Genomic DNA, 23,050 nt, shown 5'->3' with positions numbered 1-23,050 from the left:
GAAAAAGGCTTCAGAGAAGCCTTTCAAGATCCACTGTGTCTGGACTGTTTTTCTGCTCAATGCAATCTATCCAGACCCATCCGTTTTCTCTTTCTAGATCAATGTGGAAGAGGCAAAAGAGATATGGCGCAACATGAAGAAGCTGGATGAAGACGTAGAGAAGAAATACAAGATAACTTCTGATGGTAAGAGAGTATAGATGTCAAATGCCTTCAGATAAAGAGCTGTAGTAGAAAACTAAATGGATTCATACTTCTTTCTTCTGGCTGTGCACCAGGGATGAGCATCAAAAAGTATGGAATTCCTGTTCTTCTAGCACAAGCTCACCAGGGAGCTCAGAACAGGCCCAAAGGTTGGAAGTTTGTTTGTTTTTCCTGTTTGGCCTCAGAAAATGGTGGAACTATTCAGATGTGTGTGATTGGCAGCAAAATCATAGAAATAATGCACGAGAAAGTGGGTGAATGAGTGCTTACAGGAAGTGTTTGTTCCTTGCTGCTGCCAGCGTGTCCTTTCTTCTTGCTTCTTAGCATGTGTGCAGATAGTGCCAGAGGTAGCTCATATTGGGGAAGACCTTCTTCCTTGTAATTTTCTTTATGCATGAGTTTTGGAGTTTTGGAGTCATCAGCATAGCTGCCTTCCTCTCCAGTGCAGTTCAGGTAGTTTGGGTTTTTTGGGGTTTTTTTTTCATCCTTCATACAGCCAAGGGAGACAGAGCAACATCTGGGAGCAACAGAGATTTTTGCAACCCCCACAAATGTCATGCAAATTCCAAGCAAGAAGATGGGCCAGAAACTTTTTTTTTTTAAAAGGGACTTGTTTTAAAGATCATGGTGTTTTATGATGGGAAAATTATCCTCTCACTGACATGCCTTGTTCTTTCTCTCAGGGTACTTGAAGCTTTGGCAGCTCAGCAAGCCTCAGCTCTCAGGATATGATGCCATTTTTGTTGATGAAGCACAGGACTGCACTCCAGGTGAGTGGTGACAGGGGACAGAGTTGCAGCCTTCCTAAGCACTTTACAGAGAGGATGTTCGTGTGCTTAGGGGTGTGTGAGAAGTAACACAATTTAAAAAAATTCTGCCCCTCAGCTGTAACATTATAACTGACCTTTTGTTTGGTCATAGATCCTTGCAAATTCGGTAAGGTAGCTTGTAAGCAGGCTACAAGAGTTCATGTGCATCAGCTTGAGGGGTTGCATTCGGTTGCTTTGGGCATCCAGACATGACGTCCAGACCCTTTTGCTATTGCTTTGCTGCTAACAGAGAAAAACAGAACACTAGCATAGTCAAGGACGTGGTTTAGAGGGGCGAGACATTAAATGGTTCAGCAATCAGAACAGCAGAGCTGCTCCATCCCACCCTGGCACTGGGTGCACGTCTTGCTGGTTCCTTGCATCACCCTGGGGATTCCTGAGTCACATAGCAGAAAGCTGCTGGCTTTCTTTTCTGGGGATATGGGGAGTATCTCTGTTGCAAAGCAAGCTGAATCAGTTCTGTGAAAGGATCTAAGTGAACTAAACTGTGTGCTGAGGAGGAAAAGAATGGGGGCAGAAGAAGGTCTGGTCTTTGCAGCAGATATTAAATCAGCTGAAAGGCTTCTTCAGACCATCTTCCACCTGTACTCACTGGAGACCTGGTCTTGTTAAGGGTTTGGCTGTACTTTGGCAACTGCGTGCCATGCAAGCGGTTGCTCTGCCAGCATCACTGAGAACTTGTGCAGGCTTGGTCAAAGTGGACCAGAGGGCTTGCAGAGGTGTGCATTGAGTCACTGTGCACATATGCAGCGCATCCAGGTCACTGGGGTTGTGTGGTGGATTTGTGCTGGGCTCGCACATGTGGGATTAAGGTGCTATGCAGCTCCAGTCCAGGAAAAATACCATTCAACTAAAATAGTGGGAGAATGTTTGTAGAGCTCCCAGTCAGCTGCATGCTTCCCTTTGTATCTCCTCGACCTGCTGTCTTCTGCAGCTGTGGTGACTCCTTCTTAAATACTGCAAGTCATCAGGCAAGAGATCTTGCCTCTGTACAGGCAAGAGATATTGTACAGTTCACTCTTGGTTTATGAGCAGGCTCCCCCTTAATGCTCCAATGTTTTCCTGCAGCCATCGTGGATATTGTGCTGTCACAGACATGTGGCATAATCCTCGTAGGAGACCCTCACCAGCAGATCTATACCTTCCGAGGTGCTGTCAATACCCTCTACTCAATGCCTCACACCCACGTCTACTACCTCACCCAGGTAAGATGAGGGTCTGCTGCTGTCCTTGCCTGGACAGATCCCTAATGCAGTGGAAAATGTTTCATATCCTTCTTCAGAAGGCATCTAACAACCAGACTTCTTGAGTTTGTCACTGTGGAGTGTTTGCATTGCCTGAATTAGTGCCATGCTTTGGTGTTGACACTCTGTGCTGCAGAGCTCCTTTGTGCCTCTTAGCGAAGTGATCCCATCACTAGGAAGGCTATGTGGCTTGAAAAATGGGTACTGGGGTAGAGACCTTAGTGTATGGCTTATTTCAAGGAGAGCCCTTCTTTTCTGCGTCAGTTCTCAGCTCCAGCTGAGTGGGCAGGGGCGGATACCCTCCTTGCTCAGTCAGTTAAGACTGTGCGTCCCATGCAGAGAGATGAAGGAATTAGGAGCAAGGAGATGAATTTTGTTCTGGCAGTGACCTCCTTGAAATAAACCCACATTGATTAAGAAGGACATATATGCTGGCTGTACCCACGATCTTTTTTTGTGGCTCTGTACAAACTCCAACATTGCCACCTCTGTCCCACCACTGCCCCTTTGTCTGTGATATCTCCTGCCCTGTTTGTCGGCCAAGGGCATAATTTTCTTGAGCAGCTTCAGCTGATCTGAGTTTGCCCTGGAAGAGAGCTCCCACCTTCTTTCAGCACAAGTGATGCTTGTGTCTCTAGGCTGGATTACCTAACCTGCTACTGTGCCAACTGAAAACTTACCCTGATTAGTTTTTTGGCTTGATTAGCCACATGGCTACACAATTCTCAGAGCTAATATAAGGGAGGAACTACGCCTTTAGGAATCTTTGCAGAATGAATCAGCTTAAACCAGCAATACAAGCTGCAGTGCAACCAGCTTCTAAGCCAGAACAGCCACCAAAATACCCATCCATCTGAGCTGCCTTTTCCCCCTTGCACCGTGCCAGACTTGCCAAGGGGCAGGAGCCAGGGACAGGCACCTGACTCCTTTCCCACCACCTCTAGCCCCTACCCTCCTGCAGGACAGATGTGACATGTCACATTAACTTAGTGGGGAAGAGTCTTGGCAGTGGCAGGTGTTGGGGTGGAGAGGCTGGAAACCACATTTTGCCCTGTATGATAGTCCCATCTCACAGCAGAGTTCCTATCGCCTTGGGTATAAGAGTGACCAGGATTTCCAGGAATAGTCTGGGAGAGGATTTGGGTGCTTTTTCTAAGAGAAACATTGTCCAGAAGGTTGGTGGGAATTGTATAGTTCCATATATAGTAATACTTTTGTGGGTTCTAACAAGTTCCTCTTCTTTTCCTGCCGTTTCCTTCATTTTTCCACATAGAGTTTCAGATTTGGTCCTGAAATAGCTTACGTTGGAGCAACCATTCTGGATGTCTGCAAGAGGATCAGGAATAAGACATTAGTGGGTGGAAACCAAAAGGGTAAGAAGTGTCGGTGCATCTCTCGGCTCAGTCAGCTCTGTTCAGTGACTGGGAGTTACAGAGCTACTGCATAATAAAACAAAGCGTCTCAGGATTAATCCTGATTTATGAAGATCTTTGGGTTTAGATACCTGCTTTCTAACTGCCCTGGCTAACTGGGAATTTCTTCATGCAGGCGATGTGAGAGGCAGCATGAAAGGGAAGATAACAATCTTATCACGAAGCAATTTTAACGTGTTTGAGGATGCTGTGAAACTTACTGGAAGAGAGAGACCGATTAAAATACACGTGATTGGGGTAAGGGGAAATTGCCAATGTGTCTTTCACATCCCAACCTCAAGTCCCCAAGCCTGTTAGCACTTGTAGCAGAGACACCTACGTGTGGCTTGAAATAGGTGTGGCTGATCTGCTGTCTGCAGCACCCAGTTTTAAAACTAATATTCAAGGAAAAAGCAGAAATCTGTTGTGGCTGGGGAAAGAGTTGTTTAGAGCAGCTGTTCTCAAATCTGTGCAGGCGAGGCTCCCTTTTTAGGCTCGTGTGTCTCTTTTTTTATCAGGTTCAGATAGGACTGCAGCAGCTCCAGTCTGCTGGAGGAGGCTGGGGCAGGGGAAGAGTGATATATGGCTGTAACAAGTCGCTGCATGTATTTGCATTAGATGGAGTGCTGCTGACTGTCTTCGGCCACGGCAGTGGCACAGTGTTCCTGCATTAGGGAAATAAAAATCAGCTGTAATTGCAGGGTGAGTGTAAAAAGTAGTGAAAGGCAGTTGGCTGTGCCCTGAGAGAATAAATATTTTTCAAGCTCTCTTGAGAGACGAAGACAACAGTTGAAGCTGAAGGCGTCCTTGGGGCTTGTAGATGCCACAGAGGGCTGTGCTGTGCTCTGTTCATTACTAATTTCCAATTCTGTGATGGTCTGCTCCCCGTCTCGATACACCCAGGGAAATTGGTGCACCAGTATTTTTGGTGAGGGAAACAGGGATTTTCAGCAATGCTGAATGTTAACCCCTCGAGGGAGCAACACTTCTGAAGTTTGCACTGAATTTTCATTTGCAAAAAGCACCCATGTAGCTGAAGAAGGAGAGTATGTGTGTATGCACATCTGCAGAAATTCATGTGCTTGAATTGCAGGGAGGTTTTAATAAGGCTCCACATTTTAAAAGCCTCAGAGGAAACATTAGGCTTCAAACTGAATCATCAATACCCATGATTTAATTTGAGATCTTGTTCTGCACCCAGAAATGTAGAAGCACATGAACAGTTGTCCTAGTGCTGAATATGTTTGAGGAGGAGCCTGATCTTTTGAATTTTAAGCTGATATTTTAATTTCTTTTTTGCGCTGGGAAACTGAATATTACAATGGAATGAATGTTTGAACTGTCTGCCCAGTACCAAAATCCTCATCTGCCTTTGCAGTTTGGAATAAGTCTAAGTTCAGACTGACGCTTCTTTTGATAGGAAAAAAACCCTGATTTTGGAAACAAGGGGAGAAAATACTTTCTAAAAATAAAAATTGTCAAAGCAAAGCCTTTTGTTTCAGTTTACATACAGTCAGTTTAGCAAGGTTATCTTCATTGTGGTGGCCCACCACTTCAGGAAAGAGGATGCAGTTGTGCCTGGAGCTGGCTTTCCCACGAAACAGCATGGAGTCAATAGGCCAGCAGCATTTATGGTACAACAAACTTTTAAAGTTTGTTTTAACAAAGCAATATGCAGCTATTAAAAGCTAAAAAGACAAAAAAATGAACCTTTTTTTTGTTTACAAATGAGAAAATGTTATCTAAATTATTTTTTTTTTTCTTTGAAAAGCCTTTGAATATAAAATTCTGCCATAGCTCTGTTATAATGCCCATCAGATAATGTCCTGTTCTCTTCTTGCTGTCCATCTGTCTGTCTGCAGTGGACAGACTTCCCTTTGAACTGCTTTTGATTGTGCTACGACTCCAGGCATTTCAGGAAACCAGCTCTGAATCTTCAGCACGTTTCCCTTACTCCCTCCCTCTTAACACCAATAACCACTGGGCCCTGCTAGCTTATCTAGAAACTCTAGACAGGTCCTTTACTCCTGCATATTAAGACAATTTGTTGTTTGTTTTAGGGGCTTGCCCGTTTTGGCCTGAGCAGAATTTATGATATTTGGAAGCTCAGTCAACCCGCAGATGAACGGAAAAAATGTGAGTATGTCCTTACCCTTCTTTCTGTGTGTGATCCTCCCTACAGTGGCATGGGTTTTTTAGATTTTGCTGTGGTGATGGAAAGTAGCATGCTTCTTGGTGTTTTCTTTTATATTTCCTCATGAAGTTATCTGTTGAAAATGGACTTCTCAATGGCAGTGTCATGGGCTGTGCTATTTTGGCTGCTTGAGTGGCTGGTGTTAATAGAAGAAATGCCAAAATTGTGGGGCCTGTGTCATGCAGGTCTCCCCAGCTTTCCACTGTGATGCCTTACCTTGCGGGCGAGAGCCCAGTAAACTCTTAGATCGGGATTTTTTCCCTATGTTTTCTGATTTGACTTCATTTTTCATTTGTCTTAGGCTTTTCCTGTTTTGTTTCATTTTTGAACCTGGTGTGTTGAATCCTCTATCACATGCTTTCTTTTCACAGGTGGATATCATTTAGGAAATAAATAATTCATTTAAAATCTCTTGGCAGCAGTAGGCAAGTATCGTTATATACAGGACACAGAGACAAAGGACTTGCTGAGCTGCTGCAAGTGATTGATTGTATGAGTGCTGTTACTGGTTCTTTGGAGGGTGAGCTACCAGGAAAACTCCTTGCCATCCAGGTAAAAAGACAGCATGATGCAGATTGGAAGGGCCCTGGTGCTGTCTCTGCCCTGAGCTCCTGCTCCAGCCACTCTGAAGTCACATTAGAGTCTTTTCCTTTCAATTTCCAAATATCTCTGGGGACAAAGGTTGTGCAGACTTTCTAGGACACATGCTCTAGAAATGAGTAAGCTCAGTGAATGTTTGTCAGCTGCTCTCTCCTGAGCTCGTTAAACTTCTGTACCCTTCATAGTACACCAGCGCTGTATCTCAAAGTGATGCTGTTTTGTGAAACTACCTGCTCTGATGAGACCATCGAGGTTTGATAGTGTTTTGTATCAGTAAAGAGAAAATCCTGAGTGAAAACCACCCATCATGGAGTGAGGAGTGCATCCCAAGCCCCTGCATCCCACAGCAGCAGTCCATCCACTGCCCCACACTTGCCTTCCCTAATACGTACTCTGAAATTTTATTAGAATTTAAAAATGCCATTATACATGCCTGTCAAATAAACTCATGTCATCTGCTACTTTCTTTTCAGCAAACCTTGTTATAAATGACTCCTTTATCAGAAAATGGGAAGAAACTCAGGGCTTCCTCGGTTTAAGGGAGTATGCAGAGCACGTAGATGACAAAGACCTGGAAGTGAAGATTGCAATAGTGGAGAAGTACAAAGAGCGGATCCCTGAGCTGGTGCAGAGGATTGAGAGCAGCCACGTGTCACAAGAAGCCATGGCAGGTAAAGTCAAACTGTGTCGTTGATAGAGGAGCAAATTCAGGTCTTTTTTTTTTCAATCCAGCTTCAGTGCTGAATCCACTTCATTCTGCAAAAAGGCTAAGCTTGGGTCAAGTCACTCTTTTAGGAACAAAGGAAGTTGAACAGTAGCTTCTGGAGTACATCTGGGACTCCAGGCAGAGTTCAGGGCAGTAAATCTGCCACCAGAAGATTGCTTGATGTGACTTTGCTAGAGGTAAATAAACCTTTGGACACAATATTTCTTCCAGCTGGAAATCCCTAGGACTCTGTCCTGCTTTTGGGGATTCCTGTTGGAGTTACCCTGCAACTTGCTGCCTAAAATCTGGGGAGGGGACGAAGCAATTGAGTAAAAAAAGTCATCAAATAAAGAGCATTCCTGTTTGGGAGCTGGGGCTGGGGCTCAGGCTGCTGACAGCCAGGCATTTTCCTTGGAAAGGAAGTTGTCTTCAGCAGTCTAGATTCCCAATAGAGGTGCTTTGATCAGAGGCTTCTGATTTATATCCTGGAAGAAGTGAAATGAATGCAGAATGAAATAATTTCATTTGACTCGGCACCTCGTGAAATGAAAAGTACCGTTATTGCTGTGGTGACCTTTTTTCCTTCTTGTTCCCAACGTGTGCTGGTTACAGATTACCTAATAGGTACTGTCCATCAAGCCAAAGGCCTGGAGTTTGATACGGTGCTGATTGCAGATGACTTTGTGCAAGTACCGCATCTCAGTGGCGATCACCAGAGAACTAACTTCAATATCGGTAAGGATGTGTTTGGTACCCATCCTGATCTGAAAGTTTGGAAAGATTTGGAAGCAAAGCATGCTGCTGGTGCTTGTCATGTGAGCCTGTGCTTCTCAGCATTGTCAAGTGCCACTGGCTGTCCTGGTGATTATTGATTTTGTAGTTTCCTTCACAGCAAGATAAGGGCAGGGGAGTATTCCTGCAGTCGAGCTTGTAGCCATCTAGCAACAGAGAAAGATCAACTCCACGCTTGGGAAAGACACTCCTTTGCCTAGGTGCATGCTTTGGAAGAGCTGATCTCTTCCTAGTGAGCAGAAAGGAGCTTGCACAGTGAAGCTAGAGACTGAGAAACTCCTCCAGTGACAACTCTGTGCCCAGGAGGTGGGAAAATACATAGCAGTGAGCTGCTTCTGTGGGCATGTAGAGTCCTGCCTTTGCCTGGAGGGAGGAACATGGAATGAGGCAGGAGCTATCGGTGGTATTGGGAACTGCACAGCAAATGCAGGAGAGTGAGTGCTGCACAGCTGTGCTGCTCTGCAAGTTCATGCTTTCCCAGAGAAACACTGAGCGTCCTTCCAGAAATACCAGTTGAAACATTAGAAGAACGGCAGAGCTGTTTGTCCTTGTTCTCTAAAGCTATTGATGATCTTTCCTCCAACCTAGGCATGTATCCTGAGGATGAATGGAACCTGCTTTATGTAGCAGTGACACGCGCAAAGAAGTATTTGCTAATGTCGAAGTCCCTGGAAAACCTTTTAGCATTGGCTGGGGTAAGTGAAATCTTTCCAAGGTAAGCAGATCCTCAAGCGGGGCACTCTAGGTCCCTGATACCTGCACTTCATAGCATGCTGCACCAAAGCAAGCCATCATCGTGTGCGATCTGACTGAGCAGCACTGCCTGTGAACTGCAGCAGTTCCTCAGCTGATGTGTGAGCACTCCAGAGGCAGAGCAGACGCCTGGGGAGGGCAAACTCCCAGGCACACCCTCGTCTCCCAGTCTCATTAGGATCTGGAGTCTTGAGGCAGCTCTGCAAGTGATGATGTCTTGGGCAGAATGGGAGAGTCAGCACCCGCTACCCATAAAATCTGCACATCTCTGGTTATTGTGTTTGGAGGGGGTGTATGTATTAGAAGAGCATAAAAGAGGATTATCATAAGATTCACCCTGATCCTAAGATTCATGCTGAGCGTGGACTATGCCATGGCTTTTGCTGGCATAGACCAGAATAGCTGAGGTCACATTTTTTCCTCAGTTCACACTGCCCTGCACCGTGGTTTCAATAGCAAGGCACAAGGTTGCAGCATTTTTTTTCATAGTCCTTGCATTTGGGTGTTGTCTTCCACAGATCCTGACTTCATATCTTGCGTAGGTTCCCTTTTCTCTGTCTGCAGTGGTTGCCAGCTCTTTCCTCACTTCCTTCTTCACAAGCTTTTGCTGGCTTCTGCTTGATTTCTGTTGTCACCAGGGGTTTGGGATTTTTTTGTTTTGTTTTATAAAAAAAATAATGTTGCGAGTCACTTCCCAGGGGGTTAAAAAAAAAAAAAGAAACAACCTGTTCCAGTATCTCAGCTCCCTCTTGACCATTGTTCCCTTTTTTCTTGTTTCTTAGGAGCGTTTCCTTCGGGTGGAGCTGATGAGTGAAGCTGCAAAGGACGGGGCCCCCATCGCTTGTTCTATGCCACTGTGTACAGAAACACTGCAGTCCAGCTCCAGGCTGGTTGTGAAGAAGCTCCCTTTGACTCACGTACGTCCCCTCCCCGGGCCTTTGAGATCAAGTTTCTGAATCGGGAGCCTTCACGAGCCACTCCGGCCGCTTGCAGGGCTGCTGTGCACTGGGACAGTTCTGAGCTATTGCACTGGGGAGGGACAACCTGAGTGCTAAGCTTTAGTGGAAGCAACCAGGGAAAGTCCGGTAGCTGGATCTCATGCCCACAGCTCCCTGGCCCTTTACTTCTGCTCGCAACCCCAGCTCATAACGGGGTGACTTCCCAACTGCATGATTGGGAGTGGTGTTGCAGTTCCCATGGGTCCACTCAAGTCTTAACCTCTCTGCTGAGACTAATTGTGGTCTCAGGTGGGGCCGGTTTGGGGGTTTTGTTGTGTCAGATCCCATATCTGACTCTTAGAGCCTCTGCCAAGGTCATCGAACATTATCTGAGGTTAGCAGAGCACCCCTCGCCCCTGCCAGCCAGCTGGAAGTGACAGTCTGACTTTTGGGACCAGTTTTGGCCACTTTCTGGCTCTGGGGTTCATCCATGCCCAGAAGGTGCGGTGAAGGCCAAGTTTCCCTAGCACCGGGATCTGCAAGCACGCAGTAAATGTGGTGGAGCTCCATGTCCATGACAAGAGATAGCAGATGGCTTCAAGCCATCAGCAGGGGCCATGAGCACTGAGACAAGCAAAGCCTTGTCCTTCACCAGCAAAGACCTACACAGGGACATTTTGGTTGTTGCAGCTATTAAACAAGATAAGGGATTTCCTTGCAAGGGAGGTGGCAGGAGATGCTTTGGGCACATGGTTGATCTCTTCCCTGGATGTGAGGGGGTTGTATCCGAGGCTGGAAGCCTTCCTCCAGCCATCCTCTTCTCTCAGTTCTCCTCTCTTTCCCCCACAGAGCAATGGCAGCAGGGATGCAGGTGGCTACCTTTGCCACGCTTGCACGCGGCAGCGCTTTGGCTCTCTGACACCACTCACCTTTTTCCCAGCACTTCAGGAACAGCCCGTGCAGCTCTAATGAAGCCCTCCAGCTCCCCAGAGCACTAATTATGGCCCGGAGCCATCCTGGGTGCAGGACAAGACCTGTTGTCACATCCCAGCTCCAAAATCAGGTGGATGTTGGAGCAGGATTTCAGACCAGCTCGAAGAGGACCCCTCCAGGCTCTCTGCAAGGAGGTGCGAGACCTTTTCTCCAGCCCTGCCTTGCCCTCCAAGAGCTGGTCAGCATGGCCTGCACTGCATCACTGCACAGAAGAATATGCACTATGTAAGCTGTATTGGACAGGATGGCTTTTTTTTTTTTTTTTTTTTTTTTTTTTTTTTGAGCATCACTCCTCTGTTACCTCTGTCACCAGGAAAACAGCTCCAGTGACCAAACTGCCAGGATATCCTTGCCTATTTGCATTACATCATGCCTTGGTGAAATCCCTCTGAGCCACCAGAAGAAGAGGAAATGCGATGCTGAAAAGTACCCAAAGGAAAACTTTATTCCTAGAAAATGGACTTTTTACTATCAGCTCTGGGAGGAAGTCATTAGTCTTTCCCAGCTGAATTAATTTTCCTTACTTGCAGCCAAGGGGTTTCCCAGGCTCTGTTTCCCTTCTCCCTACAGGAAACCATAAGGGAAGAAGAGAGGCAGCATCTGAAGAACTGCTTTGGTTTGGTTTCAGTCTTAACTCAGAGACAAACTGGAGAGTGCTTTTAATCCTAAAATTAAATTTTTAACAAAAAAAAAAAAAGAAGAAAGCCTTAATGCTTTCTTTTTTCTCTTCCCTTCTGTTAAGAAGTCATCTTGAGTTGCATTTATTTACCAGCCATCACAGTAGCAGTGGTGCAAGCAGTGGTGCTCTTGTAAATCAGGTGGTGGCTTATGCTCTCCACTTGACACCGTTGCTTGTTGTACCAGAGCCTGTGTCATGTGGAGATCAAAACCGAAACCAATTTCAGAAGAGATCTGCTCTTGGACATGGGCCCAGAGCTGTGAGCCATGCCTGCTGGAGGAAACTTGTACATCCTGTTGATTTCCATGGTTATTCATTGAATGGTAACTGCTTTGCTGGCTTTCCTTTCACTTTTGAAGCACTAACTTCAAAAGGCTTTTACCTCTTCTGCCCACCCAAGTGCAGGCAGTTCACCCAGGACTTGGATGTTGGAGGTGACCGCAAAGCTCAGCGCAGATGTTGGACCAGGTACCTCCAGCGATTCCTTCCATCCTCACCTGTTTTCCAACCATCCTGTGGTACGTTGTGGAGAGGCAGCGCCATTGCCGGAGGGTTTGGTCCGTCACGCATCCAACGTGCTGCTTCCTCCAGCTCTGACGGTCCAGAGCGGTGGCACAAACAGGAGGACAAGACGCAGCGGTGAGGAAAGGACATGGAAGTTAAGTTGCTAGATACCTACTGCTTTCCAGCTGTCTACTGAAAACCCTTTTGCCATCCAGCTGAGCCAAATAAGTGATGGCAGCTGCCACCTTGCCCTCACCCTTTGCCCTAGAGCATGGCACCACTGGTGGCCAGTGAGCCCTTGCTGCTGTGGAGATGGACTTCACCCCAACCCAGCTCACATCTGTCCCCGGTGTCCTCCCCACCGTCATGGCTGCCGAGACGCCCGACCAGACAAAAAAAATCAACTGCTGTGTATGCATTATTTTACATACAATATATACACTTTTATACATAAAATGGCACCAGTATAAAGCTGCCCATTCTGTAGCAAGGGGGGAATGAGGGGATAACAACTGATGATGGACAAAGGGAAAACACACAAAGGAAAATATTTCCTAGGTCGTGTTACTGCCTTCAGTCATTGATAGTGTCTATAGCGAAATCACTCCTGCTTGTGGTCCCCTGCAAGTGGCTGGAGCCGGTGGGCACCTGGGGTCGGTGCCAAAAGTGCCTCCGAAGGATCCCTGAGCTGCGTACGAGGGTTGACCCCTGTGACCGTGGCGGGCAGGCACCAGCACTCTTCGCTGCGGTTGCGGGTTCACTGGTGAATGGCTGCAAGAGAGCAGGAATGGGGTGAGGATGTGGCAGGGGGGTGCTCAGCTGGGTCCCTCTCTCTCTCTCTTCCATGAGCAGCGCTGCTCTCTGGGTTTTGGGGCAATTTGGGGGGCAAAGCAGCTCTAGGGAAGGGGCTAGCGTCCAGCTGGCCCAATTCTGGCCTTGCTCCTGACCAGGGGATGGGTGCTGCTCGGGGCAGGGTAGCCCAGCGTCACCCCTGCCACCCCAAACACCCTCCGCTGGGGCAGGCACCTCCACTCCCTGCTGACCACCAGCACCTGCAGGACCACCTCCTCCAAATTCTGGCTCCTGACACAGGACATCCCCCACCTCCGCGCCACCTGGGGTTCACCCACCCACCATTCAGCCACACAGATGGGACACCCGCGCACCTTTGGGTGCTGGAGTCGTCTCATCCACAGGAGTCACTTGTTCAGGTCAGAAAGAGCAGCTGCGTGTCCCCAGGGTGAGGATGCTCTGCACGGAGGACGGCTGGGGACCGGGACATGCTCTGCCACGTGCCACGTGGAAGCGTCTGAGCTTTCCATCCAAGCCCCGAGCATCCTCCGGGCTAGTGGGTGCACTGAGTTGCCTGGCGGTGGGTACTCAGCCCGTGGGGAAGACGCCAGGCAGCATCATCTCATCGTTCTCAGCAGCGGGAGCCACCATGGGGATGGCTGTCACCGGCACCGCGTAGCTCTGCCCCGTGCGCCTGCGGAAGGGAGAGGAGCATCACCGGCATCCCAAGGCTTTTCCCTCGGCTTTCAGGAAAGCGCAGAGGCCGAGGACAACTCATCACCGGGGTGGAAAGACCTCGTGGGGCTCGGCACACTTACTTTTTCATCCTCCAGCAGCAGCAGGCCACGATACCGGCGACCACCAGCACCGGGAGCCCTGCAGAGGAGATGCAGTGACTGATAAGCATCTTCCAATGTGTGGCCCGGGGCATGGCCCAGCTCAAGCAAAATGATTCCACAAAGAGCCAAAAATGCTTTCTGCGCGTTCACAGGGTGCCCTCCCCACTCTGGGAGGAAATTTGGGTGCTGCATCCTTCCTCCCTTGGAAGCATTGCCCTCGACCACGGCATAAACCTCCCACAGCCCCAGGGAGGGCTTTTAAGCTAAAAAATAAAGAAAATAAGCCCCTGCTTGCCAAAATAAGCTTTTTGCCCGGCTTACCAATGGAAGAGGCCAGGGTCTGGATGGAGACTGGAAAAGAAGAGAGAAATGGAGATTTTTAGCTGCAAAGCTAGGAAAGGTGGGGATGCTGGGGGAGACCCTCACTAAAAAGGGGTTTGGAAAGAAGGAAAAAAAAAAATGCATTGAAAAAGTAAAAGAGCCTTTGCCGCTTGAACCTAGCCCTGTTGGAAGGTTATCTTTCCCTAGGCAGGTGGCCCGACCTGCAGCATGGTCCGTGGGGGCGGTGGGCAGCGGGGTTGTCCCCAGAGATGACCCTGGGGCCATCCCCTCTCCCGGTGTGGATGTCTGTAGCCGTGGGGGCATCTCTGGCAGCGTGGACTTCTCCAGTGACGGCCCATCAGTCGCTGGTGGCATGGGTGACCGGCCAGCAGCTCCCGGCATCCCAGATGTTGCTGCTGGAGAGGGGTTGGAGGTCGGGCTGGCATCAGTGGTTCCTGCTGGGAAAATGGTGTAAAACATTTTAATTTCAAAAATTAAAAGGCACGCTCCAGGCAGCACTGTGATTTCAGTGCTCAGCCTCATGCCTGCTTTGGGCAGGTTGCAGCGAGGGCGACAAAATGGCATAATTTCACGCGATTGACTTAATTTGATCTCCCCGTTGAAATATTTTGCTTTCCACACCACGGTGGTTGTGGTTTTGCCGTGACCCGCAGTCACGGCGGTCCCAAACCAACCGCCGTGGGCCGCGTTTGCCCCTTCCTCACCCTTCTGGGTCGTCCCCTCGGTGTGCGGCACGGTCAGGAGCTCGGGGCTGGGGGTTTGCGGAGGTAGAGCCGGGTCCCCTTCGGGAAGACACAACACAGAGACAGCATCAATGGCAGCATCCACGTCACCCTGCATCCTCCTCTGCCGCGTCGGTGATGGAATTCTCCCCCCTCCCCGGTCCCCATCACGTCCTGGCTGCTGAGCGAGGGCTTACGGATGCATTGCAGCGTGGTGTGGGTCCAGTCGGGCTCAGTGGAACCGTCGCGGAGGATGCACTGGATGAGGCTGGAGGTACCGGCTTTGCGCTTGTAGCCCGGGTTGCAGGTGTAGCGCAGGCGGGTGTTGAGCAGCGTGTTGTTGCCCACGTCGATGTGCGCGTTGGCCACGTCCTTGGGGCGGCTGCATCGCGCCGGCGCTGGAACGGAGCGGGGGACAAAAAAAAGAGATGGAGATCACAAGAGGGAGATTAGGCAACTTCTGGCCCCGGCTCGCTGGGCTGAACAGCACCCAAGGTGGTCAAATCCTGCCAGGGGGTGGGAAGGGGGTTACTGGTGCTGTCCTGGGGCTGGGAGAGCCTTATCCAGCCTGCAAAAAGACAGCGGTGAGATGGCTGTGCCTGTGCACGGGGGACGGAGAAGCAGAAAACTCTGTTTCCAGCACGTTTGTGGTCACTTGTAGCGGCCCCTCCGGTTGCTGAAGACTTTTTGCAGAAATTCATCCCCTTGCAGTGACCGTCCCAGGCCAGCAGCCCCGGCTGCATCCTGTCACCAGCTGCTGCATTTCAGCCACACTCGCCTCCCCCTTTTTTCTCTGCTCGTTTTGCAGTTGGACATGAAAAATTCCAGGTGTTGCGTGAATACTCCAACCACTTCCCAGGGTTTTTACCTGCCGGAGGTTGCAGCCCACGGCCCTGGAAGCAGCTGGAATCTGAGCATCATGTGGCCGGGCAATGAGGTGGTGATGGGCTACGGGTTACGACTTTTCTTATCCCCAGGAGGGTTCGTACTTCCCCTTTGGCCTTGATTTGATGCGGTTTCACAAGAGGGTATTACAATTTCACTTCTTTTCTCTGGTGCAACGGAGAAAGTATCTCAGTTGCCCTGAGACCGTGCCCACGCCTGCACCCCTGTCACAGCGTGGGAATGGCTCACCCGTGACTCTGGCCGCTGCCAGCTCTTGTCCCCTGACATGAGCCGCCGTGGAGACGTGGTGCTCCAGGGCCAGGATGGAGAGATGCACAGCGTGGATAAAGCAGTATACAGCCAGGCCGGAGCAGCTCACGGCTGGGATGGAGCGATGCACGGCCGGGATGAAGTGATGCATGGCTGGGATGAAGTGATGCACAGCCGGGACGTGATGCACAGCCATGATGGAGCAACGCACGGCTGGGATGAAGCGATGCACAGCCAGGATGTGATGCATAGCTGGGATGGAGCAATGCATGGCCAGGACGGAGCAATGCATGGCCGGGGTGGAGCAATGCATGGCCAGGATGGAGCGATGCATGGCTGGGATGGAGCGATGCATGGCTGGGATGGAGCGATGCATGGCCAGGACGGAGCAATGCATGGCCAGGGTGGAGCGATGCATGGCTGGGATGAAGTGATGCACAGCCGGGACGTGATGCACAGCCATGATGGAGCAATGCACGGCTGGGATGAAGTGATGCACAGCCAGGATGTGATGCATAGCTGGGATGGAGCAATGCATGGCCAGGACGGAGCAATGCATGGCCGGGATGGAGCAATACATGGCCAGGACGGAGCAATGCATGGCCGGGGTGGAGCGATGCATGGCTGGGATGGAGCGATGCATGGCTGGGATGGAGCGATGCATGGCCGGGATGGAGTGATGCATGGCTGGGATGGAGCGATGCATGGCTGGGATGGAGCAATGCATGGCCAGGATGTGATGCATGGATGGAGCAATGTCCAGCCGGGATGATGCACATTTGGTATGGAGGAATGTAGGGTTGGGCTGGGATCGGGAGAAGGATGGTGATGGGAGCGCAATGGCAGTGAGGACAGGAGCACAACAGGGATAGGAATGCGTCGGTGATGGGGTCAGGAGGCCATTGGGGACAGGGGTGTGATGGCAGTGGGGACAGGAACACAATATGCACCCAAAACACCCGGAGATAAAAATCTCCTGGCCCAATTTGTTATGTATCCCCAGAACATCTGGGGGGGCGAGGGGGCTCTGCTCCATTTTGGTGCTTGGCTGGGTCTGTGCTGTGTCCCCCAGCGTTGGGACACCCCAAAGAGCTGCAGCCACCATGCCCGGAGAGCAGGAGCAATGCAGTGGCTACACGTGTGCTGAACATGTCAGTTCTCAGCCTCCTCTCAAGGCGGCAGCGGCGAAATCTCTGGGAGTGTTTCAAAGAAACGCCACGGGTCATTTCACAACTCCCTCACACGTAGCCAGACCTGAAGCTGTGCCATAAATGGAACAAAAAGTCTTTCCAGTGCCTAGACAACCCACAGCCACATCTGCAAAGGAAGCATACTGGGAAATCCAGCCAGAAGCGTCAAAAATGTCCAGGAAAAACAGGGACCTGCAAGTCCTGCTTATGCCTTTCAGCTTCAAAACCTGATCTCATCATCCTAATCCCACCAAAATACTTCTTTTTTTTCTGGTTGATTTGACTGTAAAATAATCTCCTCTTCCAAAAAAATGCCCAAGTCCTTCGATGGCAAGACCCCTGTGTCTCTGCTCTCCAGGATCACAACCCTGGTATCTCATGCCATCGCTGCACCGATTTCAGTTTGTTTGATGAGACAAAACACATGCCAAGAGGGAAAAGGGGAGGAAATCTGTGGGGATTCAGGTTTCCAGCACCACCACAGCCCTGGAGGTGCATGGCCAAGATTTAGGCTTTCTTTTATAACTCGGCAGTGAATTGGAAATGGTGTAAAGCATAGATGGATGGGGAGAGCTGTGACCGTGATAAAGCTCTTGCTTCCGAGCAAGGAGATCTGCAGTAACTACAAGCCTCTCCCTCTCTTATTTGCTTTTTTACTGAAGCAGATTGATAAAATTCCCTGGATCTGGGCACCGTCAGGCACTCACACGCAGAAAAAAAACCAAGATCTGTCTTCTGTTTTCCTGTTAAGTCAAAAAAAACACAAGACTCTGCCAGGATGGCCAAAAGCATCTCTCTGCTTGTCTCCTCTCCCTCTGAGCTTTGCAGGTTGAATTTTCCCATTGATGTGTCAGCCCAAGTGCTCAAAAATGCATCGCATCGTTACCCAACCTCCAAAACTACCAGCCTTTTTGGGAAAATACCTCCGGCTGCCTTATTTCCATCTGAATTCCCTGCATCCCACGGACATTAGATTTCCAGGTTGAAACACATGCACGATATTTGGGGGGGGGGGGGGGGGGTGTCTTTGCATGGTTAATTCATGTTTTCACTTTGCTTTTTGTTTTTCTCCACCAGCGATCTCAAATGATGCTGGTGAGGGGGAGCTTGTCCCGGCATGTCAGGAAGCAAACCACGCAGGCACCGGGCACGCGGCCGGGATGAGTCCCAGGGATGGAGATGATGCCACATGCCATCATCCCACGTCACGGAGGTGTCCCCCTCCAGCTTCGTGGGCTGCAGGGGGATGCACAACCACAACTAGACACCGGAGAATCCACACAGGGAAACCTGGACCATTTTTCTTTGAAGATTATCAGCAAAAGGGCCAGAGCGGTGCTCATTTTCTGCTATTGATTTAAAAACTATAAGCTAAAAAAAGCAGAGAAAGAAATTTCAGAAGTCTGTGCTCCAGACTGGGGAATTCATGAGAAACGCCAAAACCACAGAAATAAATATAACTTTTTCACGTTTTTAACTGAAAAAAATTTACAATGGAATGGCTGTGCGGGGGGTGGGAAGCAGGAGAGGACGCGATGCCCGGAGCAAGCATTGCAGGACGCATCGGCACAGCTGGCACAGAGGGGCTGCGGCACCTCCCAAATTATCCATCCAGTGAATTAAAAGCAATAAATATCATTCTTGTTCTCTAGCACCCCAGATGATGACATCTACTGCCCCGAACGATGGTCCTGATTGCATCACCACTACCAGGAACGTTGTCTGCACGTCCGGGACGGGGACGTCCGAGGATACTGACTTCAGGGACAGCTATTTTTAGCCTGTTCCTGAGACTTATCTGTATTATTTTTGCCACTGGAGTCATTTTACAGCCCTCACTGCACCTGCTGGCTGTTTAGAAATAGGAATAAATTCATTTTCTAGAGTGTTGCAGCTTCAGCAGCAGACAGCAGCCCGGAGAAGGGAGAGCACTAAAGCTGTCCCAAAGCTCTGCGCTCCCTTCCAGCCTTATCTCTTGCGCTTCCATGCAAATCCTTCGCAATTCCCCCATTTTCAGTTATTTATGTCCTAACGGTCTTGCCGCTGCCGCCAGCGGCTCCCCGGAGCTGTCAGCATCCCTGACTGCTCCGCCGACTGCGCTGAGCCGCGATGGTGATTTTTCCTGAAGCTGCTGCGGCCAGAGAAGAGCAACGAAGCCGGTGAAGGTTCTAGAGCCCAAGTCCCGTGAGGAGCGGCTGGGGAACGGGGGTTGTTTAGCCTGGAGAAAAGGAGGCTGAGGGGAGACCTGATCGCTCTCTGCAACTACCTGACAGGAGGGTGTAGCGAGGTGGGGGTCGGTCTCTTCTCCCAAGTAACAAGTGACAGGATGAGAGGAAAGAGCCTCAAGTTGTGCCAGGGAAGGTTTAGCTTGGATATTAGGAAAAATTTCTTCACCAAAAGGGTTGTCAAGCACTGGAACAGGCTGCCCAGGGAAGTGGTGGAGTCACCATCCCTTGGGGGTATTTAAAAGACGTGTAGATGGGTTGCTCAGGGACATGGGTCAGTGGGACTTGGCAGTGCTAGCTTAATGGTTGGATCTTAAAGATCTTTTGCAACTTAAATGATTCTATGATTCTATGCTTTTGGACAGGTGAGATATGATGCAACTTTCCCGGTCCAGCAGCGATGTTCAGCCATGGACAAGTCACAGTCCCGTGGAAAACCCGTGGACGCCACCCAAGGTGAAGTCCCGCAGGATTCAGCTCCCACGGGCCCATCACGTGGACCCTAAAAATTACCCCCAGCCTCCCTGGACACTGGTGGGGAGGTGGCGTGGGCACCCAGGGGGGTGCAAGGGGAACACGGTGGTGCAGCCTGAGCACCCCGGGGAGCGGTGTGGGTACCCCGGGGGTGGGCATGGGGCACCTAGAGAGAGGTGAGGGCACGCAGGGAGCAGCGTGGGTACCCTGGGGTGCAGCGTGAAAACCCCGAGTGGGAGCTTGGGTACCCAAGGAGAAGCGTGGCCACCCCAGGAAGCGGAGCGAGCACCTTGGGGAGCAGTGTGGGCACCCCAAGGAGTAGCGTGGACACCCTGGGAAACAGAGGGAGCACCCCAGAGACAGTGTGGACACCCCTGGAAGTGGAGTGGGCACCCCAGGGACAGCGAGGACACCCTGGGGAGTAGCGTGGGTCCCCCTGGAAGCAAAGTGAGCACCCCAAGGATGGCGTGGGCACCCTGAGGAGTAGTGTGGGTACCCTGAGAAGCAAAGCGAGCCCCCCAGGGATGGCGTGGGCACCCCGGGAAGCAAAGTGAGCACCCCAGGGATGGCGTGGGTACCCTGAGGAGCAGCGTGGGCACCCCGGGGAGCAAAGCGAGCACCCCAGGGACAGCGTGGGCACCTCTGGAAGCAAAGCGAGCCCCCCGGGGACGGCGTGGGCACCCCGGGAAGCAAAGTGAGCACCCCAGGGATGGTGTGGGCACCCTGAGGAGCAGCGTGGGCACCCCGGGGAGCAAAGCGAGCACCCCAGGGACAGCGTGGGCACCCCGGGAAGCAAAGTGAGCACCCCGGGGATGGCGTGGGCACCCCGGGAAGCAAAGTGAGCACCCCAGGGATGGCGTGGGCACCCTGAGGAGCAGCGTGGGCACCCCGGGGAGCAAAGCGAGCACCCCAGGGACAGCGTGGGCACCCCGGGAAGCAAAGTGAGCACCCCGGGGATGGCGTGGGCACCCCGGGAAGCAAAGTGAGCACCCCAGGGATGGTGTGGGCACCCTGAGGAGCAGCGTGGGCACCCCGGGGAGCAAAGCGAGCACCCCAGGGACAGCGTGGGCACCCCGGGAAGCAAAGTGAGCACCCCAGGGATGGCGTGGGCACCCTGAGGAGCAGCGTGGGCACCCCGGGGAGCAAAGCGAGCCCCCCAGGGACAGCATGGGCACCTCTGGAAGCAAAGCGAGCACCCCAGGGACGGCGTGGGCACCCCGGGAAGCAAAGTGAGCACCCCAGGGATGGCGTGGGCACCCTGAGGAGCAGCGTGGGCACCCCGGGGAGCAAAGCGAGCCCCCCACGGACGGCGTGGGCACCCCTGGAAGCAAAGCGAGCACCCTGGGGATGGTGCGGGCACCCCAGGGAGTACCGTGGACGCCCGGGAAAGCAGAGCGAGCCCCCCACGGACGGCGTGGGCACCCCGAGGAGTAGCGTGGGCATGCCGGCAGCGAGCCGGGGAGCCCGGAGGGGACCCCCCCCCCCACGTCCCCCTTCTCCCCTTACCGGTGGCGGTGGCGGCCCAGGGCAGCAGGAGGACGACGGTACCGCAGAGCAGCGGCAGCAGCGGCCGCGCCATGGGACGGGGACGGCGGCGGCACCGGGGGCCGGGGGCTCAGGGGCTCCCACCGGGGCTCCGCCGTTCTGCCCCCCCCCGCCCGCCGGCGCCGGCGCCGCTGGACATGCCCGGCGTGGCCCGATCCGCTTTCCCTCTTTCGCTTTCGCTTTCGTGCCGGGACTGAGCGGGAGGGACGGACCGGACCGCCCTGTCGGGATGGGGGGTCGGGGGGGTCGGGAGGGGGGAGATACCGGAGGGGGGGAGGGGGAGATGGGGGGAGGTGGGGGGGGTGCGGTACCCCTAGAGAAAGCGGGGGGGGGGGGCAATAGCTGGGGGTCACTGCAGTACTTGATTGGGGGCGGGGGGGTCAATATCCAGGAGGGTCGTAGAATCATCATAGAATCACAGGATGGTTTGGGTTGGACGGGACCTTGAAGATGATCTAGTTCCACCCCCCTGCCATGGGCAGGGACACCTTCCACTAGACCAGGTTGCTCCAAGCCCCATCCAACCTGGCCTTGAACACTGCCGGGGAGGGGGCAGCCACAACCTCTCTGGGCAACCTGTTCCCTCAGTGCCTCAGCACCCCCCACAGGGAAGAACTTCTTTCTTACACCCAATCTAAATCTGCCCTCTTTCAGTTTAATGACATTACCCCTTCTCCTGTCACTACCTGCCCTTGTAAAAGGTCCCTCTCCAGCTTTCCTACAAGGCCCCTTTAGGTACTAGAAGGCTGCTGGAAGGTGTCCTCGGAGCCTTCTCTTCGCCAGGCTGAACAACCCCAACTCTCTCAGCCTGTCCTCATAGGAGAGGTGCTCCAGCCCTCTAATCACCTTCATGGTCCTCCTCTGGACCTCCTCAAGCAGGTCCGTGTCTGTCTTATGTTGGGGACCCCAGAGCTGGACGCCGTACTGCAGGGGGGGTCTCACCAGAGCGGAGCAGAGGGGCAGAATCCCCTCCCTCGACCTGCTGGTCACGCTGCTTTTGATGCAGCCCCAGACACGATCAGTTTTCTGGGCTGCGAGCGCACATTGCCGGGTCATGATGAGCTTCTCATCAACCAACACCCCCAAGTCCTTCCCCGTAGGGCTGCTCTCAATCCACTCATCGCCCAGCCTGTGTTTGTGCTCGGGATTGCCCCGACCCATGTGCAGGACCTTGCACTTGGCCTCGTTGAACTTCACGAGGTTCGCATGGCCCCACCTCTCAAGCCTGTCCAGGTCCCTCTAGATGACATCCCTTCCCTCCAGCGAGTCGACCGCACCACACAGCTTGGTGTGGTCGGCAAACCTGCTGAGGGTGCGCTCAATCCCACTGTCCGTGTCGCCAACAAAGGTGTTACACAGCGCCGGTCCAAATACTGACCCCCAAGGAACCCCACTCGTCACTGCTCTCCGCTTAGACATCAAGCCATTGACCGCAACTTTTTTGGGGTGACCATCCACCCAATTCCTTATCCACCAAGTGCTCCATCCATCAAATCCATGTGTCTCCAATTTAGAGACAAGAATGTCATGTGGGTCAGTGTCAAATGCTTTGCACAAGTCCAGGTAGATGATGTCAGTTGCTTTTCCATTATCCACCAACGCTGTAACCCCATCCTAGAAAGCCACCAAATTTGTCAGGCATGATTTTCCCTTAGTGAAGCCATGTTGGCTGTCACCAATCACCTCTCCATGTGCCCTAGCATAGTTTCCAGGAGGATCTGCTCCATGATCTTGCCGGGCACAGAGGTGAGACTGACTGGCCTGTAGTTCCCTGGGTCTTCCTTGTTTCCCTTTTTAAAAATGGGGTTTATGTTTCCCCTTTTCCTGGACTGCCACGACTTCTCAGATATGATGGATAGTGGCTTAGCAATTTGTTTTGCCAGTTCCCTCAGGACCTGTGGATGCATCTCATCAGGTC

General features: G+C 51.7%; 3 protein-coding genes across 11 annotated transcripts in view; 1 reads left to right on the top strand and 2 right to left on the bottom strand.

Annotated features, from left to right (window-relative positions):
• Positions 1 to 12,216, top strand: part of FBH1 (F-box DNA helicase 1) — a 29,171-nt gene extending 16,955 nt beyond the window's left edge. For all 5 annotated transcript variants that reach the window (XM_049813752.1, XM_049813753.1, XM_049813754.1 and 2 more), the window contains 11 exons: positions 98 to 185; positions 887 to 973; positions 2,102 to 2,238; positions 3,551 to 3,650; positions 3,826 to 3,947; positions 5,750 to 5,825; positions 6,957 to 7,154; positions 7,802 to 7,924; positions 8,570 to 8,676; positions 9,517 to 9,651; positions 10,522 to 12,216. In XM_049813752.1, coding sequence (XP_049669709.1) covers positions 98 to 185; positions 887 to 973; positions 2,102 to 2,238; positions 3,551 to 3,650; positions 3,826 to 3,947; positions 5,750 to 5,825; positions 6,957 to 7,154; positions 7,802 to 7,924; positions 8,570 to 8,676; positions 9,517 to 9,651; positions 10,522 to 10,641 — 1,293 coding nt within the window. In that variant the 3' untranslated portion in view covers positions 10,642 to 12,216. The remainder of the gene's footprint in view (positions 1 to 97; positions 186 to 886; positions 974 to 2,101; positions 2,239 to 3,550; positions 3,651 to 3,825; positions 3,948 to 5,749; positions 5,826 to 6,956; positions 7,155 to 7,801; positions 7,925 to 8,569; positions 8,677 to 9,516; positions 9,652 to 10,521) is intronic.
• A 989-nt stretch (positions 12,217 to 13,205) lies between these two features.
• IL15RA (interleukin 15 receptor subunit alpha) lies at positions 13,206 to 21,251 on the bottom strand. 4 transcript variants are annotated; one of them, XM_049813787.1, is made up of 7 exons: positions 21,094 to 21,251; positions 14,741 to 14,941; positions 14,526 to 14,603; positions 14,022 to 14,258; positions 13,801 to 13,830; positions 13,459 to 13,516; positions 13,206 to 13,334 (listed from the first exon to the last, which is right to left on the bottom strand). In XM_049813787.1, exons 1-7 carry the CDS (start codon positions 21,164 to 21,166, stop codon positions 13,229 to 13,231), a joined length of 783 nt encoding a protein of 260 aa, XP_049669744.1. In that variant the 5' UTR covers positions 21,167 to 21,251; the 3' UTR covers positions 13,206 to 13,228. The 4 variants fall into 4 exon arrangements, with proteins under 4 accessions (XP_049669744.1, XP_049669742.1, XP_049669740.1 ...); XM_049813785.1 differs by having other exon boundaries at positions 13,247 to 13,334; positions 13,801 to 14,258; XM_049813783.1 differs by lacking the exons at positions 13,206 to 13,334; positions 13,459 to 13,516 and having other exon boundaries at positions 13,646 to 14,258.
• Positions 19,332 to 21,030, bottom strand: LOC126044333 (splicing factor 3A subunit 2-like). Of its 2 annotated transcripts, none has more exons than XM_049813781.1 (2): positions 20,804 to 21,030; positions 19,332 to 20,227 (listed from the first exon to the last, which is right to left on the bottom strand). In XM_049813781.1, the coding sequence occupies exons 1-2, from the start codon at positions 21,028 to 21,030 to the stop codon at positions 19,408 to 19,410; spliced, it is 1,047 nt and encodes a 348-aa protein (XP_049669738.1). In that variant the 3' UTR covers positions 19,332 to 19,407. The 2 variants fall into 2 exon arrangements, with proteins under 2 accessions (XP_049669738.1, XP_049669737.1); XM_049813780.1 differs by having other exon boundaries at positions 19,754 to 20,227; positions 20,413 to 21,030.
• Positions 21,252 to 23,050: the final 1,799 nt, after the last annotated feature.

The sequence above is a fragment of the Accipiter gentilis genome, chromosome 11, assembly GCF_929443795.1.
Source record: "Accipiter gentilis chromosome 11, bAccGen1.1, whole genome shotgun sequence".
Classification (NCBI taxonomy): Eukaryota; Metazoa; Chordata; class Aves; order Accipitriformes; family Accipitridae; genus Astur; species Astur gentilis.
Note: the sequence above shows the minus strand (reverse complement) of the source record. Positions and strands in the feature narration are given on the sequence as shown.

Excerpts from the sequence above, each read along its gene's own strand:
- LOC126044333 (XM_049813780.1), bottom strand. The coding sequence starts at position 21,030 with ATGCCCACGCTACTCCTCGGGGTGCCCACGCCGTCCGTGGGGGGCTCG. Across the intron at positions 20,228-20,412 it reads TGCTCACTTTGCTTCCCGGG|GTGCCCACGCTGTCCCTGGG; the intron begins GTGCCCACGCCA and ends TTGCTTCCAGAG.
- IL15RA (XM_049813783.1), bottom strand. The coding sequence starts at position 21,166 with ATGGCGCGGCCGCTGCTGCCGCTGCTCTGCGGTACCGTCGTCCTCCTG. Across the intron at positions 14,604-14,740 it reads CACCACGCTGCAATGCATCC|GGGACCCGGCTCTACCTCCG; the intron begins GTAAGCCCTCGC and ends GTCTTCCCGAAG. Across the intron at positions 14,259-14,525 it reads CGAGGGGACGACCCAGAAGG|CAGGAACCACTGATGCCAGC; the intron begins GTGAGGAAGGGG and ends CCATTTTCCCAG.